The sequence below is a fragment of the Macaca thibetana genome, chromosome 15, assembly GCF_024542745.1.
Source record: "Macaca thibetana thibetana isolate TM-01 chromosome 15, ASM2454274v1, whole genome shotgun sequence".
NCBI lineage: Eukaryota > Metazoa > Chordata > Mammalia > Primates > Cercopithecidae > Macaca > Macaca thibetana.
The window spans coordinates 18715909-18734268 of NC_065592.1; the positions used below are offsets into that span (position 1 = coordinate 18715909).

At 36.2% G+C, this 18360-nt stretch overlaps 1 protein-coding gene across 3 annotated transcripts in view; it reads left to right on the top strand.

Annotated features, from left to right (window-relative positions):
* C5 (complement C5) overlaps positions 1-18360 on the top strand; it is a 99210-nt gene that overhangs the window by 38255 nt on the left and 42595 nt on the right. The window contains exons 18-22 of one of the 3 annotated variants that reach the window (XM_050761918.1): positions 4184-4274; positions 5710-5783; positions 6624-6763; positions 14765-14992; positions 16223-16283. In XM_050761918.1, the coding sequence (XP_050617875.1) occupies positions 4184-4274; positions 5710-5783; positions 6624-6763; positions 14765-14992; positions 16223-16283 (594 nt within the window). Of the gene's footprint in view, positions 1-4183; positions 4275-5709; positions 5784-6623; positions 6772-12500; positions 14745-14764; positions 14993-16222; positions 16284-18360 lie in introns of those variants that run through there. The other 2 variants (XM_050761920.1, XM_050761919.1) reach the window with 2 other exon arrangements.

Below are 18360 nucleotides of genomic sequence, written 5' to 3' on the forward strand. Positions count from 1 at the left end.
TTGTTTTGCTTTTTTTTTGAGAGACGGAGTTTTGTTCTTGTTGCCCAGGCTGGAGTGCAATGGCGCAGTCTCAGCTCACTGCAATCTCCACCTCCCGGGTTCAAGCAATTCTCCTGCCTCAGCCTCCCAAGTAGCTGGGATTACACGCACCCGCCACCACGCCTGGCTAATAATATTTGCTTATTATAAGCAGAATTTTAATAAATAATCTAGTCCATATGTTGTTTTCCTTTTTGGAGGGAGGATTTAGCTTTTATTTCTCTTAACTTTTTTTTTAATTTTTAAATTTGTATGGGTAAATAGTATTTAAGGGGTACATGAGATACTTTGATACAGGAATGCAATAAGTAATAATCACATCATGGAAAATGAGGTATCTATCCCCTGAGGTATTTCTCCTTTGTTTTATAAACAATCCAATTATACTCTTTTAGTTACTTTTAAATGTACAATTAAATTATTATTGACTATAGTCACCCTGTTGTGCTATCAAGTACTAAGTCTTATTCATTCTATTTTTTGTACCCATAAACCATCCCCACATCCCCCACAGCCTCCTACTACCCAGCCTTCTACTCTCTATCTCCATGAGTTAAATTGTTTTGATTTTTAGCACCCACAAGTAAGTGCGAACATGCAAATTTTGTCTTTCTGTGCCTGACTTATTTCACTTAACATAATGAACTCCAGTTCCATCCATATTGTTGCAAATGATAGGATCTCATTCTTTTCATGGCTGAGTAGTACTCCATTGTGTATATGCACCACATTTTCTTTATCCATTCATCTGTTGATGGACATTTATGTTGCTTCCAAATCCTGACTATTTTTAACAGTGCAGCAACAAATATGGGAATACAGCTATCTCTTCAACGTACTGATTTTCTTTCTTTTGGATATATACCCAGCAGTGGGATTGCCAGATCATATGGTAGCTCTATTCTTTGTTTTTTGAGGAAACTCCAAACTGTTCTCCATAATGGTTATAGTAATTTACATCCCCACTAACAGTGTACAAGTGTTCCCTTTTCTCCACATCCCGTCCAGCATTTGTTATTGCCTGTCTTTTGAATAAAAACCATTTTCATTGATATGAGATGATATTTCATTGTAGTTTTGATTGCATTTCTCTGGTGATTACTGATGTTGAGCACCTTTTCACATGCCTTTTTGCCATTTCTATGTCTTCTTTAGAGAAATGTTTATTCAAATCTTTTGCCCATTTTTAAGTGGGAGTATTACTTTTTTTTTCCTGTAGAGTTGTTTGAACTCCTTATATATTCTGGTTATTAATCTCTTGTCAGATGGGTAGCTGCAAGTATTTTCTCCTATTCTGTGGGTTGTCTCCTTACTTTATTGATTCCTTTGCTGTGCAGAAGCTCTTTAACTTGATGTGATCCCGTTTGTCCATTTTGGCTTTGGTTGTCTGTATAGTGGGGTATACTCAAGAAACTTTTGCCCAGATCAATGTCCTGGAGAATTTTCCCAGTGTTTTCCTATAGCAGTTTTATAGTTAGAGGTCTTAGAGTTAAGTCTTTAATCCATTTTTATTTGAGTTTTGTAATATGGCAAGAGATAAGGGTCACATTTCATTCTTCTGCATATGGATAACCGGTTTTCCAAGCACCATTAATTGAAGAGACTGTCCTTTCTCCAATGTATGTTCTTGGCACCTTTGTCAAAAATGAGTTCACTGTAGGTGTGTGGATTTGTCTGGGTTCTCTATTCTGTTCCATAAGTCTATATGTCTGCTTTTATGCCAGTACCATGCTGTTTTGGTTACTATAGCTCTATAGTATAATTTGAAGTCAGGTAATGTGATTCCTCCAGTTGTTTTCTTTTTGCTCAGGATTGCTTTGGCTATTCTGGTCTTTTGTAGTTCCATATGAATTTTAGGATTTTTTTTTTTTTGTATTTCTGTGAAGAATGTTATTGGTATTTTCATAGAGACTGCATTGAATCAGTAGATTGCTTTGGGTAGTTTTGACATTTTAATAATATTGATTCTTCCAATCCATGAACATGGAAAAATTTTCCATTTTTTTTGTGTGTCCTCTTGAATTTCTTTCATTGGTGTTTTATAGTTTTCATTGTAGGTATCTTTTACTTCTTTAGTTAATTCCTAGGTATTTAATTTTATTTGTGGCTATTGTAAATGGTATTACTTTTTAAATTTCTTTTTCACATTGTTCATTATTGACATATAGAAATGCTACCGATTTTTGTGTGTTGATTTTATATCCTGCAACTTTACTGAATTCATTTAGCAGTTCTAATAGTTTTTTGGTGGAGTCTTCAGGTTTTTCCAAATATATGATCATATCATTTGCATACAAGGATAATTTGACTTCTTGCTTTCTAGTTTGGATGACCTTTATTTCCTTCTCTTGTCTAATTGTCCAGCCTGGGTGACAGAGCGAGACTCTGTCTCAAAAAAAAAAAAAAAAAAAAAAAAACTATAAAGACCTTAGGATTTTTCCACTAATAGCATTGGCAAAACAAAGCATTAAATATCTTTAATGATTTGTTTCTTAAATTGCTAAATGTTTAGTATTCCTGAGGGCTTCCAGCGCACTAGGACTTGCCTAGAAATTGCCGTCCTTGTGGCCTAGACTGCCCCTCAAGTTAACCTAGGGCCCTAGAGCACTCCAGTCCATAGTGGGGAGGCTTGCTGGAACTCAAGCTCCAACCACTGGGATGAGCGATCCCCCTCTGGCTAGGGCCAGTCCAAATACTGTCTCCGTGGGCAGACATCAGCTGAGTACAGCCTGGTTTGCTTTCCACTGTGACAGTGCAGCACTGAGTTCGATGCAAAGCCACAGAATCACTGCGCTCTCCCTCTCCCAACAAATAGATTCTCCATGTTTCACAGTCACTGCTAGGGGATGTGGGAGGAGTGGCATTGGTGCTTCAAGACTATCTTTCCTGCCCTCTTCAATATCTCTTTCAGTGATGTAAAGTCAAAACCAGGTACTGTGATTGCTCACCTGATTTTCGGTTCTTGTGATGGTACTTTTTGTGTGTAGTTGTTAAAATTTAGTGTACCAACAGGAAAGAAATGGTGTAGGCTTCTATTCAGCCATCTTGCTCTCCCCTCTCATATATTTTTTCATTTTTCGGTTTTTCAACTATAATCATCTGGTTTGGCTTCAGCTGGATAGAAGTCTCTCTCTGCAGCCCCCTCCTTCCTGGAACTCTGCCCCTCATTCCAGACAACTTGGCCTTGCAAAACTCCCATCTCTGTTGCCACAAGTCTTCAAAATCATCAGGCTCTCCTTGTATTCCTCTCCCTGCCCTAATCTGTAAACTGCCTCTAGGCAGTAAGCTGGGGCAATTTCAGGTTTCACCTAATTGTTTCCTTTCTCTCAGAGATCACAGTTCTGCTTATGCTCTAGTGTCTGAAAACTGTTATTTTGCATACCATGTTTGGTTTTCTATTAATGTGTCTTAGATGAAAACAGAAGTTCTGTCCATTTTTATTAAAGTAAATATAAACAAATTACCAAGTTAAAGAAGGCAGAGAATCATATAAAGCCTCCTTTTTTTCTGTTATAAACACAATTATTACAATTATACAAGTGCAAACAACTTTACAGACTGATCAATATCTTGTATAATCTCAGGAATACTAAACATTTAGCAACTTAAGAAACAAATCATTAAAGATATTTAATGCTTTGTTTTGCCAATGCGATTAGTGGAAAAATCCTAAGGCCTTTATAGTCTTTTTGTTTGTTTGTTTTTTGTTTTTTTGAGACAGAGTCTCGCTCTGTCACCCAGGCCGGAGTGCAGTGGTGCAATCGAGGCTCACTACAACCTCTACCTCCCAGGTTCAAGTCATTCTCGTGCCTCAGCCTCCTGAGTAGCTGGCACTACAGACACTCACCATCATGCCCAGCTAATTTTTGTGTTTTTAGTAGAGATGGGGTTTCAACATGTTGGCCAGGCTGGTCTCGAATTCCTGACCTGAGGTGATCTGCCCACCTCAGCCTCCCAAAGTTCTGGGATTACAAGCATGAGCAATGCACCCTGCCTATAGTTCTATTTTGGAAGCATTAAACAAAATGTTTTATTTATCTTTCAGAAAATGCTCAAGTTACAGATTAATGGCCATATTTTAAAATTCACCTATAAGTAGAATTTATATTGTTTTTCCATAATTGAATATGATTTTTTTATCCAGACATGAAGACCCTGTTACCAGTAAGCAAGCCAGAAATTCGGAGTTATTTTCCAGAAAGCTGGTTATGGGAAGTTCATCTTGTTCCCAGAAGGTATTATACTTCTGTCATGTTTCCTTGAAAGAAATGTGGATAATGCAAGTATTATGGCCAAAAATCTGGAAACTACCCATTTCCCAATAGTTTGCATAAGAGTTAAGATGATCCTGCAATTTGATCAAATTTTGTTTTGTTTTGCTTTGCTTTTTTAAATTTTTATTTTTTTGATGTACATTGCACTGGTGATTGGCTCCAGGTCAGAATGAAGAAGGGTACTATTCCATTTAATTTTATTTGACTTCAGTACGCATTTACTACACACAACTATGTGCTATGCACTATATTAAGCTACTATTTTTATCCTAAAATACCTGTACTATAAAACAAACATTAATAAACAGGAAGAAAGGTTCTTTTCTTTTTGAAGTTTTTTATTCAACACATTTTAAGGAAACACTTCCTCTATATCACTGAAAACAGTGATGTACTGAGTCCTCGAGCCATACTCTTCTTAGGTGGGCTTAAAGCACTGGTTTTCCAATGAGAAGGCAAGGAATGAGTTCAAAGCCCTGCAATTGTCTCCTCATGCATCTCCTTGTTTCTATCCTTGTCTTCTCTAATCATTTTTCCACACAATTGTTGTCCATTTCATCTGACATTACCCATTAGCTAGCAGGTCCTCTAGTAAACCTTCTGGCCACTGCTCCCCACCCTACCAGTGATTGGATTAATTACACCCTCAATTAACCCTGTTGTGTGAATCACATTGTATTATAATGACTTCTTTACTTTCCTGTCTTACGTATTAAAATGTAAATACCTCAAGGACGTGAACTAAATTCAGATTACTGCTTTATATGGAGGACTTGGCCTAGGATACTGAAAATAAATGTATTGGACGAATGCACACTGCCTCTTAACTCTTATAATGCCTTATTGGTACAATTATTACAGTGCAATATAATTTATTGACTTAACTATTTCTTCCACTAGATTGTAAACTGCCTGAGAGCAGGACTATATCTTACCAGTGCTGTTTACTCAGTACTCAGCACTATACCTGATACAAAGTTGGTAGACAATAGCTGTAAATAAATATACAAGCTTAATCATAATCAGCAGTTTTTAGTTATGTCAGCTTTGTTTTGAGCAGTGCTAACATGAATCACTTTGCTTCCCTATTTTAGAATATACTCACGACATAGTTTTTTCTTTGTTTTGTATGCTTGGATTTTGCAATGTTTCAAAGGCATCCTGCTGAACTTGAATTCTCATCATAGAGGTGCAATGTCTAAAAACATGAAATATATAGGAGAGTCACTGAATATATTTTTCTTGATGAGGTTTTCCTTAATGATGTGATTTCATCACGTGAGTTTTTTTCTTTCTCTAAAGTAGTTTGGAGCAAAAATACTGTTAATGGATGTCTCTGTTAAGTTGGGTTAATCAATATTCCACTGTATTTGAATATCAACATTTTAACTTCCAGAAAACAGTTGCAGTTTGCCCTACCTGATTCTGTAACTACCTGGGAAATTCAAGGTGTTGGCATTTCAAACAGTGGTAAGCAGGTTTAAGTGATATATGCATTTAAATAGTGATATGATTACAAGATGTAATTCTTTGTTAGTATCTATTTAGTGTACCCAGAACTTACGTGGTAGTAATTTTTAAAAAATATTCTTTTTTTATGTATTACCAAAAGACTTGGATGTGCCCACATCTTACATATTGATTTCTCCTTTCACTCCTCTCTTTTTTTTCCTGTTTCCCTTTTTTGTAAATGAAGAAGGGGTCTCGCAATGTTATCCAAGCTGGTCTCAGACTCCTGGTTTCAAGCAACCTTCCTACGTCCACCTTCCAAAGTGCTGGGTTTACAGCTTGAGCCACTGCACCCAACCTCAAGTCTTTATTTTCCTTCACCTTTCTCACTGACTGGGAGCTTGTGTAGCCTTAGAAACAAACAAATGACCTCTCTTGGGCTGATCTTTGTGATGATTAAGTGCAGATGCTTTCCAAATAATTTCAGGAATGGTTTTGTTTGTTGTTTGCTACTTTTGTTTTAAAATCTTGGTTTCCACAATCAAAATATTATACTCATTAAAAAAGGAGCCAATAATGAATATCTAAAAAGATTTGGTGCATTAGTTAATAAGCATTCTCATGCCTTAAATAGAATTAACTATTTATTGAACAAATGAAGTTTTCTGTTAATACTAATTATTATTGAAATTAAGATCAATGAATAGAAAATTCAAGGGCATGAGGTGAGAGTTCAGAGAAAAACATGATCTAGTATTCTTTTTTCCTTGAAGTAAAGCAAATGTGAGAAATTTTAATACCAATAAAGCATTATAGGGATTTCCTAATATGATTCTACTTCGCTTCCACTTTGGGCTGAAGGTATATGTGTTGCTGATACTATTAAGGCAAAGGTGTTCAAAGATGTCTTCCTGGAAATGAATATACCATATTCTGTTGTACGAGGAGAACAGGTCCAGTTGAAAGGAACTGTTTACAACTATAGGACTTCTGGGATGCAGGTAAGTAGGTATTAATATTTATGGGATAAAGGAAACATTCTCTGGTTTTTTGAGAATTCTATTAGTGGAATTACCATACACAAAAAAAGTAAAATTTCAACTCAGTTCAGCAATAGAAACCAAACACTTAAAATGAGCATTGTACTAGATGTGTAGGTATGTGAATTAAAGGGATGAAGAAAGGAGGAAGGACAAGTAGGTATTCACGTAACTTCAATTGAAAGAATAAATTGCATAAGATAATCCATGTGCTATGGAAGTCTAGAGAAGGATGAATTCATATTTAGTTCCTTTATTTGCCTATACTCAGAGTTCCTTGATCTCCTTGATTCTAACAACCCTTTCCTTTCCTCCATTTTAGCCATTCATACTCATCTTCACTTTATAGATCTTATCATCCTCTCTGAAACCTTGATTTCAGACATCTCACATCTCACCATCCAGTGACAACCTCCTTCCTGTCCTAACTCATTAACCAGATTACTTCCATAGCTCTGGGTCAGCAGCATCACTGAAACCTTCAATCCATTAACGCGATCCCTTTTATTGTCCATTACTTCCCTGCTCTTTTTACTTTACTCCTTGTTCAGGTTAGAATTCACGAGCCATCATTAAAACCACACTGACTAAAATTATGCCAACTCCCTGGATCCTTTCTCACTCCAGGATACAATTCCAACCATGATTGGACCCACCATTTATCTTCTCTTTGCCAGCACACCCCTAAAGAGAATTATATGATAGGCTGACTGATTTGATTTGAAAATCACAATCACAAAACTTTGCATGATAATTCAATGTGTTCCAAAATTCTAGCTACATTTTTTTAAAACACTAACTTTATTCTTAGAGATTAGAATTTCAGTGGTTTCCTAAAATTTTGCTTACATACCCTCTTGTTTTGGAAAAACTAAGTACCCCTCTGACACTTTTTTTTTTTTTTGAGATGGAGTCTCGCCCTGCCCTTTGACACATTTTAAAATTGGCATCTAAAATTTTTATCATACATTTTTTAAAAGATGGCAATCTATTACTTTTGAAATATTTAAATATCGATATCTTAAAATAAAACTGTTTTATCAGACTTATGTATAGCAGAGTCCAAATACCATAGCAAACAATTTTGTAAATGCTCAAATAAGCTCTTTTTTTTTTTTTTTTGAGATCAAGTCTTGCTCTGTCGCCCAGGCTGGAATGCAGTGGTGTGATCTCGGCTCACTGCAACCTCCTCCTCCCCTGTTCAAGCGATTCTCATGACTCAGCCTCCTGAGTAGCTAGGATTACAGGTGCATGCCACCAGGGTTGGCTAATTTTTGTATTTTTAGTAGAGACAGGTTTCACCATGTTGGCCAGGCTGGTCTCGAACTCCTGACCTCAAGTGACCCACCCGCCTTAGCCTCCCAAAGAGCTGGGATTACAAGCATGAGCCACTGCTCCTGGGCTCAGACAAGCTCTTAACAACAGATTACATATCATTCCTTTTCCTCAATGAATCGTATTTCCGTTTTACTCCCCTAATGTTATATATTTTATGCTTGAATTTTTTTCTGTTGATCACCTTATTATATTTTAATGAACAAAAATATGCATATACATTGAAAATGAAATATTTTAAAATTTCATGATTGTAAAATTCCAAGTATCAAATGATATGTGGATTTAGGTATCATTACAAATATTATTATTAGTATACTATTGATAAAATAACATACACATTTCTAAAGTTATTAAATGTAAAAAATAAAATTTTATTTAAAAATTATCTTCTCGGCCGGGAGTGGTGGCTCACGCCTGTAATCCTAGCACTTTGGGGGGCCAAGGCATGCGGATCACGAGGTCAGGAGATCGAGACCATCCTGGCGAACACGGTGAAACCCCATCTTTATTAAAAATACAAAAAAACTAGCCAGGCATGGTGGTGGGCGCCTCTAGTCCCAGCTACTCGGGAGGCTGAGGCAGGAGAATGGAGTGAACCCGGGAGGCGGAGCTTGTAGTGAGCTGAGATTGCACCACTGCACGCCAGCCTGGGTGACAGAGCAAGACTCTGTCTCAAAAAAAAAAAAAATTATCTTCTCATTAGATAAATGAAACTTTTCTCTCAATTGGCTTCATAGTTATGGATAAACGTTATTTACTGTTAGAAATGAGAGAGGGTTTGGCATAATTCTGTTCTTATTTTTCATTTTTATAGAGATAGGCATTGCTGTTTAACCCAATATTATCAGGAAGGTTGATAAAATAAAAATATTGTCAATTTTATTACCCCTTTATCAATATATTTTAATATTATGTCTTGGAACTTCACATTTAGCTTATTCAATTTATGTAATACATTTGCCATATAATCTAACTGGAAAAATCAGTCCTCATTGATAAAATAATCAGCCAAAATCAGACGTACTTTTTGTCATAGAAATGCCAATTTCATTTTTCAATCCAATTCATGTTAAGAAATGTCACTCTTTTTTTTCACAATTTTAATTTTCAGTAAAAATGAATTTTTCCATATAAACTTATTTCATCAGGTAATGCTACATATCACACAATGCACACACAAATTTTACTTGGCCACAGGATGTAAATGGGGAATAAACTTAAGTAATCAATTTACCACACTGATGATATTTTTTTTTTTTCTGTTTTTGAGACAGAGTCTCCCTCTGTCACCCATGCTGGAGCGCAATGGCACGATCTTGGTTCACTGCAACCTCCGCTTCCCAAGTTCACGCCATTCTCCTGCCTCAGCCTTCCAAGTAGCTGGGATTACAGGCATGTGCCACCTCGCCTGGCTAATTTTTGTATTTTTAGTAGAGACAGGGTTTCACCATATTGTCCAGGCTGGTCTCAAACTCCTGATTTTGTGATCCGCCCACCTCAGCCTTCCAAAGTGCTGAAATTATAGGCATGAGCCACTGTGCCCGACCAGTATTATCTTATTTTTATAGAAATAAAATCAAAATGTTACTTATTTCTCTTCCTTAGAATTTACTCACAGGGTTTGCATAAATCCTATGAATCATGCCACCATCTTCAGCCCTGTGGAATTACCCTCCCTTGTCTGGAGAAGGACCTCGATTAAGCCAGAAAGTTGCCTTTACATTGTTGCTTTCAAATCCACTAGCTTTTCTGCAGACATAATGCTTCGTGAATTTTAGATAATCATAATTCAGATGGAGATACCAAAGGCCATTTCTCCATCAAGTTCCTGTAGTGGTTTTTATGTCTCAAAATCCCAATACAAGATTGGTTTGAAGCCTGGAAACTGAGATACTAAGACAGTCAGACCATCTCATCAAAACAGACTGAGCATAATTTTATAACTCACACTGATCTTGGCTACCAAAGGATTTTGGTAGATGATTAAAGAGGTGCCACTCTTAAACCATTTAAATTGTAATTTAAGATAGACACATAAATAGGTGGGCATAACAGATGGGTAAGGCACAGAAGCCACAGCCAAACTCTGCTCAACTGTAGGATTGACATCAGCAGGGGTCCTCTGCTCACCTAGTCTTAGACATATAAAATAGGTTTGTGTATGTGTATATATATATGTGTATATATATGTATGTGTGTATATATATATGTATATATATACACTGCCTCAGCAATTTGTGTTTCCACCAATAATATTATCAGAGACATCCTTTCATATCAGTATATACAGATTTACTTCATTACTTTAATGGCTGCACAGTAATTCACATGGTGGTACACTATAATTTGTTGAACCGTGTTTCTATTAAAGACATTTGGGTTGTTTCCAGGTTTTCACTATTATAACTGATTTTGCAAAGTCTCCATTTATGCATACATATCTTCCTACACATATATTTCTGTAGAATAGATGTTTTGTCTTGGAGTGAACTAACCGGGCTAAAGGGCATGGACATTTTACCTTCTGATAATAAATATTGCCATAATTATCTTCCGAAAGAGCTACATCAATTGATGTTCTTACCAACTGTATGCAGGTAGCCTTGATCCCTCACATTCTTATAATTTGGGGGAATAAACATTTTTTCTTTTATTCATACAAGGAACACTTATACAGAAATTGAAATGAATGGACTAGATAACTACATGCATCATTTTGATTAAAGCTCAAAAATGTAACATTGCTGAAAAAAGCAAATGGCAGAATAATATATATACACAATGAATACAACTAAGTAATATTTAAAAACATGAAAGACAGCACTATATATTGTTTGGTAATACACATAAAATTTTTGCCAAGTTGACAGACACAAGTGATAAGTCACTGATGTTTCTATTTCACTACCCTGATTTCTAGCAATGTAGAACCTCATTTCATTTGTCTGTTGGCCATTTGTATTTCTTCTGTCATGTATTCTATGATATCCTATATACTACTTTAATATCCTTTCTTTTGCTTTCCATTGAGTTGCTTTTTCTGGGGTAAGTTACCTAGCTTCTTCTTGCTTAGTTTCCTCATCTGAAAAATGGGATGATAATAGTATCTATTTCATAGTTGAAGATTAAATGAGCTAATTCATGTAAATATAGTACTTGGCCAATAGTGAGTACTCAACAAATGTACTTATTATTGTCTACAGGAGCACTTTCTATGTTATAGCTATAAATCCTTTATTGATTATAAATGTTGCTGGTATTTAATCTGCTACTTGTCTTTAACTTTGTTATTAGTGTTTTTAATTTGTATGTTATAAAATCCGTAGATCTTTTCCTTTATGTCATTTGAATTTTGTGTTTTTGGAAATTCTTTCTCACTGCAAGTTTTAAAAATGTTTTTCTACAAAATACTGCATGTTCTCACTTATAAGTGGGAGCTAAACATTGAGTATATATGGACACAAAGAAGAGAACAACAGACACCAGGGCCTACTTGAGGGTGGAGGGTGAGAGAAGGGTAAAGATCAAAAAATGACCAATTAGGTACTATGCTTATTACCTGAATGATGAAAGAATCTGCACACCAAACCCCTGCGACACGCAATTTACCTATACAACAGACCTGCACATGTGCCCCTGAACCCAAAATAAAAGTTTTTCTGAAAAATTGTTTTTTCCATATTTTCTGTAGTACTTTTATAGCTTTCTGCGAGCATTTAGATTTTTTTATCTGAAATAAGGATCTAATCCCAAATAGCCAGTTGATCCAGCAGTATTTGTTAAGGAGTTCATGCTTTTCCAACTGATTTAAAATGTCATCTTGCCCCCATATATATTGAATTTCCATATATGTGGATTTATATATTCTCTATTTATAGATTTATATTTATAGATTCTCTCCTTTGTTTTGTATTTATAGGTTCTCTCCTCTGTTTTGTTTACATCAGTATCACACTGATTTAAAGTACCATAGATTTGTGGTTATATTGTATATCTATTAGGCAAGTACTCTCTGGTATTCTTATTTTTCAAATGTTTTTGATGTTGCTATTCTTACACATTTACTCTGCCAGATAAACTTTGGAATTAGTTCATTGAATTCTCCTTTAAAAGTTATAATAGGTTTTTCATAGGTACTGTCCTGAATTTATAAATTAATAAAGGGAAATTGACTTGACCTGCCATACTGAATCTTTTACATGTCTTTATCCTTTTGCTTTATGAACTAAATCAGGGTCAGCAATTTATGGACCATGGGGCAAATCTAGCCTGCCATCTCTTTTGTATGCCCTTTACAGTGACACAATTATATATAACTTGACAGTATTTTTTTTTTTTTTTTTTTTTTTTTGAGACACAGTCTCACCCTCTCACCCAGGCTGGAGTGCAATGGCAAGATCTCGGCTTACTGCAAGCTCCGCCTGTCGGGTTCAAGCGATTCTCCTGCCTCAGCCTCCCAAGTAGCTGGGATTACAGGTGCACACCACCACGCCCAGCCAACTTGATGGCATTTTAAAGTGTTGTGCATATCACTATACTGCCATATTTTGTTGAATCTTTAAATTATCAGTGCATTTCCATCATATCAAAATAAGAAACAAGTACATCTGTGATATTTTGGGGTTAGTTCCTGTTAATTACCTTTCATCTTGAGTGTGGGTTACACTTCCCTATTTCTTTTTATCTAGTAATTTTGGATTGAACCTTGGACTTTATTGATAAAAATATTATAAAGACTCTGGATTCTATTACATTCCTCTGAAGATTTCTTGTGTGTGTGTGTGTGTGTGTGTGTGTGTGTGTGTGTGTGTGTGTGTGTGTTAGCAGGCAGTTGACTGAATTCATTTCCAAACTCTGAAATCTCAGTTCAGTATTTTTGCCGTAGCTGGATGCTAGAAATCTGTGCTGTGCATAAGTAAAGAGTCAGCCAGGTTTGAGCAAGGATTATACACAGAACTTGGAGCTCCTTCACTACTCAGCTGTGGTAACTATTCCCTACTTTGTCCTCTAGTTCCTAAACCAGTATGATGTCAGGTTCTACTGGGGTTTTAGCCACTCCAAGGCACCAATGGGCCTGCCCTCAGGGTAAAGCTATAAAAAGCAGGACACTTATTGAGTGTCATTCCTTTCTCCCAAGGGTCACTTTCCTTCCCACTCTCTATTATCTGCAGGTAGTTTGTTTGTTTGTTTTAATATATATCTTGTCTAGAGTTTGTGGTTATTTTTACAGAAGGGTCGCCCAATGAAAGCTATTTGGTTATTACTGAAACCAGAACTACTGATTTTTTATATTTTCCATCAGTTTCAAAAGTTCCTTTTAGTCTCAATTTACTAAGAGTTTTTGTAATTCTATTATGCTGAATTGTATTAAATGACTCTTCTATATCTATCCTCTCCCACCCTCCCCTGCTGTTCTAAGGAAATCATTGGCCGCAGGTGGTCCAATAGTCTTTTGCTCTGGCTTCTCCCACCCTGGTGGTTGTCTCCCAAGAAGATAGTTAAGAGGGAAAAGGAACTTTCTATTTTCATGAACTTCCTCAAAATTAGTGGTTGAATAGCTGGTGCTCTCTCTTGTTTACCTGCTTGATTTATTCTGGATTTTATGGCTTTATTCTTTTGGGTATAGTTCTCAATTCTATCAGTTCACCAGAATTTGGAGGGAAGATGAAAAATGTTCACTATTTGAGCCAGAAGTCGGTGGGCACTATTATAATTCCTGTTACAAAGATGAGGAAATGGAGGATTAGAGTGTTCATGCAACCAGTTTCCATCACCAGTTAATAAGAGGAAGGCCAAAATTTGAATCCAGGTCTTTCTGGAGCCAGAGTTTAGTTGTAAAATGGGGTACAAATGGGAAGTTGATAAAATTAGAAAAGTAAGCTGGAGCATAATGGGCAGGGCCTTGAATGCCGATATAGGGAATTTTCAGTCTTTGATGAAACCATCATTTATTGAATACCAGAGGCCAGATATAAAAATGAATAAGATGAAAATGAACAAGTACCTGAGCCTAAGGCTCCCAGTATCTGAAATACAAACCATGTAAAGAGACAAGTAGTAAGTGCTATCACAATAGCATGAGCTCTGTACCTAATTTAGTAGGTAACAGTCTAAGAATAGTAAGATGTTTCTGAGACAGTGTTGACGTTTCTAGACATCTCTTTGCATTGCTAAACTCTACAGCGACTTGTGTGTCTATGTTAGGAAATCTGAAATGAACTTTCTCCTGTGCCATAAAATCTAAGGGATTATTTTAAGGTAAACTTTGTTAGAGATAAAATATTTCGAGTCCAGGCATGGATTACAGCATCATGCCTGTAATTCCAGCACATTGGGAGGCTGAGGTGGGCGGATCGCCTGAGATCAGAAGTTCAAGATCAGTCTGGCCAACATGGAGAAACCCCGCCTCTACTAAAACTATAAAAATTAGCTGGGTGTGGCAGCGCATGCTTGTAATCCCAGCTATTTGGGAAGCTGAGGCAGGAGAATTGCTTGAATCCAGGAGGCAGAGGTTGCAGTGAGCTGAGATCATGCAGCTGCACTCCACCCTGGGTGACAGACCAAGACTCTGTCTCAAAAAAAAAAAAAAAGGTATTTTGATATAATTCTTCACTCGTATTTCAGTTCTGTGTTAAAATGTCTGCTGTGGAGGGAATCTGCACTTCAGAAAGCCCAGTCATTGATCATCAGGGCACAAAGTCCTCCAAATGTGTGCGACAGAAAGTAGAGGGCTCCTCTAATCACTTGGTGACCTTTACTGTGCTTCCTCTGGAAATTGGCCTTCAGAACATCAATTTCTCACTGGAGACTTCGTTTGGAAAAGAAATCTTAGTAAAATCGTTACGAGTGGTGGTAAGAAAAGCATACTTCAATAACTTATGCTTAAATTATTGCAAAAAAGAGACACAGAAAGAGGGGGAGGGGGAAACAATAGTGTAAATTTAACAAAACATTAAGCATTAAGGAATCTGGATGGAGGTTATTCTAGATGTTTTTTGTACTATTCTTGCAATTTTTCTATATGTCTGAAATTATGCTTAAAAATTTTTAATAAAACAATAACATTTTTCTTGTAGAAAATATAAAATACTGAAAAAAGGCAGATAAATAAAAATTATCGATAATTCCCATACCCAGAGATATCTAATTTTAACAATTGGTACAAGTCTTTTTTTGGTACACAGGTACAATTGATACACAGGCTTTTTTTTTCCCCTTTAATACATTCAGAAAATGTGTCTTGAAATCTATGTGCCAGACATTATGCAAGGAACTGGAGATAAAACAATAAATAAGACATGGCCCTTGAATTTAAAGAACTTACGGTCTAGAAAACTTTCCATTGTATAAACAAATAAACAGGCCGAAAAAAGAAGAAAAGTGTCATTTGTTAAAGTACAGTTTACCCACAGTCTGTTAATTGTATTCGTTATTAACATTAATATTTTTATATAAGTATGATTTACCAATTAAAAATAATAGTACTTTTTAAAGGACGAGATTCTTGCTAAGGGTCATATGGCCAGTTAACGACAGATTGGATTTCCTGGTTCTTCACTCTCCAAGTTCTGTTTTCAGCTATGAAATTCACTTCAGTAAACATGTACCGACTTATTTTGTGCAAAGCACATTCCCATGCATCCTTGTGGCTCCATGCAAACTCTGGAGCCAGGCTGCCTGGCCTTGAATCTTGGCTCCATCACCTCCTAGCAGTGTGACAGTGTTACTTGATTTCCATGTGTGTCAGTCTCCTCATCTGTCAAATGGGAGAAATAACAGCACCAACTTCATAGAGGTTTTTAGAAGTTAAATGAGTTAATACATATAAAGCACTTAGAACAATTATCTGAGCTTATAAATAACTTCTTTTTAAGCATTTGCTCTGGTCAGTATGCAAATAGCCATAAAATCTTACTGCTGCTTATATCCATGTAAGTATTTATAGTATTTATACGTAGTTTACCTTTTCCAAGAAAAATAATTTTTCAGTTTGAAAAGTGGTCCAGAAAAGTTGATCCAGGGAATTCAGGTTATATAAACTTAATTATGTTTTTAACTGAATGTTTTTTGCCTTTATTTTAGCCAGAAGGTGTCAAAAGGGAAAGCTATTCTGGTATTACTTTGGATCCTAGGGGTATTTATGGTAGGCAAAATGATTTTTTATTTTGTATGTTATCTTTTGCTTTAGAAGTTAAAGTGTGTATGTAACTTAAAACACTATTTTTCAGAATGTGAATTGTCTAGAATCAAAAGTATCCACTTCTGTCTGGGGGCAGTGACTCATGCCTGTAATTCTAGCGCTTTGGGAGGCTGAGGTGGGTGGATCATTTGAGGTCAGGAGTTTGAGACCAGCCCCGCCAACATAGTGAAACCCTGCCTCTACTAAAAATACAAAAATTAGCCGGACATGGTGGTGGGCGCCTGTAGTCCCAGCTATTTGAGAAGCTGAGGCAGGAGAATCCCCTGAACCTGCGAGGTGGAAGTTGCAGTGAGCTGAGATCATGCCACTGCACTCCAGCTTGGGCGACAGAGCGAGACTCTGTGTCAAAAAAAAAAAAGGATTCACTTCTTAGATCACTATCTTTCTTGATAGCATTGTAGTACAACTACTATAATCTGAATGACTGAGACACAACAATAATAATTCTATTAATTTTGAATGCAAGGCCTCGAAATAGTAATAATTGCATGACTTCCCTTATGGATTATATTCATTATCCATCACAATAATAATTTATAATATATTATTATTGAGCCAACAGTCCAAAGAACACCTAAGAAAAAGTCATTTACATAATTAACATGCATTATTTGAAAACATAATCTGATTAATCACTTAACAAACCCATTCCTCGTTGCTCCTGCTTCCCTACTTTTCCTTCAACTGAGATATTCCAAATCTTCTCAAAGCTAGAATTTTGCAAACATTTGAGCACTTAAGGCCTAAATACATATACATGTATTTACGGAATTTAGGATGTGGCCATTCCTCTCTTTTCAACTAAAGAAGACAGATTACTGTAGTCCTTATTAAATGCTTACAATTTATCTTAATGTTGTATCAATAATTTTTGTTTTATTTCAGTGATATAGCAATGGGGAAAAATTTACTTACAGATTATGATCACTATCATCAGTGTCTTTCCTCTGGGAAAGCAAAGAATTAATACCCTTTACACTTTAATTCAGCTGAGTATCATGAACTGAGGAGTGTTATTTCAGTAGAGTAGTAAAAAGAAAAATCCATCTATGTACATGTGTCCACATGCTTACTTGTTTCTCCAATTTTTCCTTCACACAGACCTCCTCCTAGCCTGCTCATTTTGAATGATCTATGGGTAGAGATATTACAAGTTTTGAGGGTTTTAGCCTCATGCAATTATATCAAGCCTCAAAAACCACTGTGTCCTTGGCTTCTCTTGGTTTTTTTTTTTTTTTCCACCACACATGCTTCCTATACTGACATTATTGCAAACAGTTTTCCAGAGTAGTCTTGTCTCACTCATCTAGGTGTGAACATCAAGACCACAGGATAGGAACAATCTTTTATCTGGGAATAAATCTCTATAGGGAAAATCTGGGTTAAAAACAAAAATCTATGCCTCTTTCCAATCTTCTCATATGACTTTTTTCCCTTAACATTTTAGGAAACTTAGATTTAGGCAGCTTTCCTGATTTCTAGAGAGCTAAAGAGAAAAAAGATAAAAATTCTGTTCAGCTTATTTCAGATATTTTATTAAATACTTCTAATATTTATTTATTTATTTTTGCCGGGCGGGGGAACTCTCGCTCTGTTGCCCAAGCTGGAGTGCAGTGGCGCCATGTCAGCTCACTGGAACCTCCACCTCCTGATTTCAAGCGGTTCTCCTGCCTCAGCCTCTGGAGTAGCTGGGATTACAAGCACTCACCACCATGCCTGGCTAATTTTTATATTTTTAGTAGAGACAGGGTTTCACCATGTTGGCCAGGCTGGTCTGGGACTCCTTACTTCAAGTGATCCACCAGCCTTGACCTCCCAAAATGCTGGGAGCCACTGTGCCCGGCCTACTTCTAATATTTATATATTGAAATCGCTATACAAGTATGCTACTTTACAGGGTTCAGTTAAAATTAAAAAAAAAAAAAACTAAAATGTATTTGGAAAAATAAATGGACAATAATGTTAAAGGAAATCTGAAAAAATATATCAATGAGGGAGAACAAACTGTATATAGTAATTA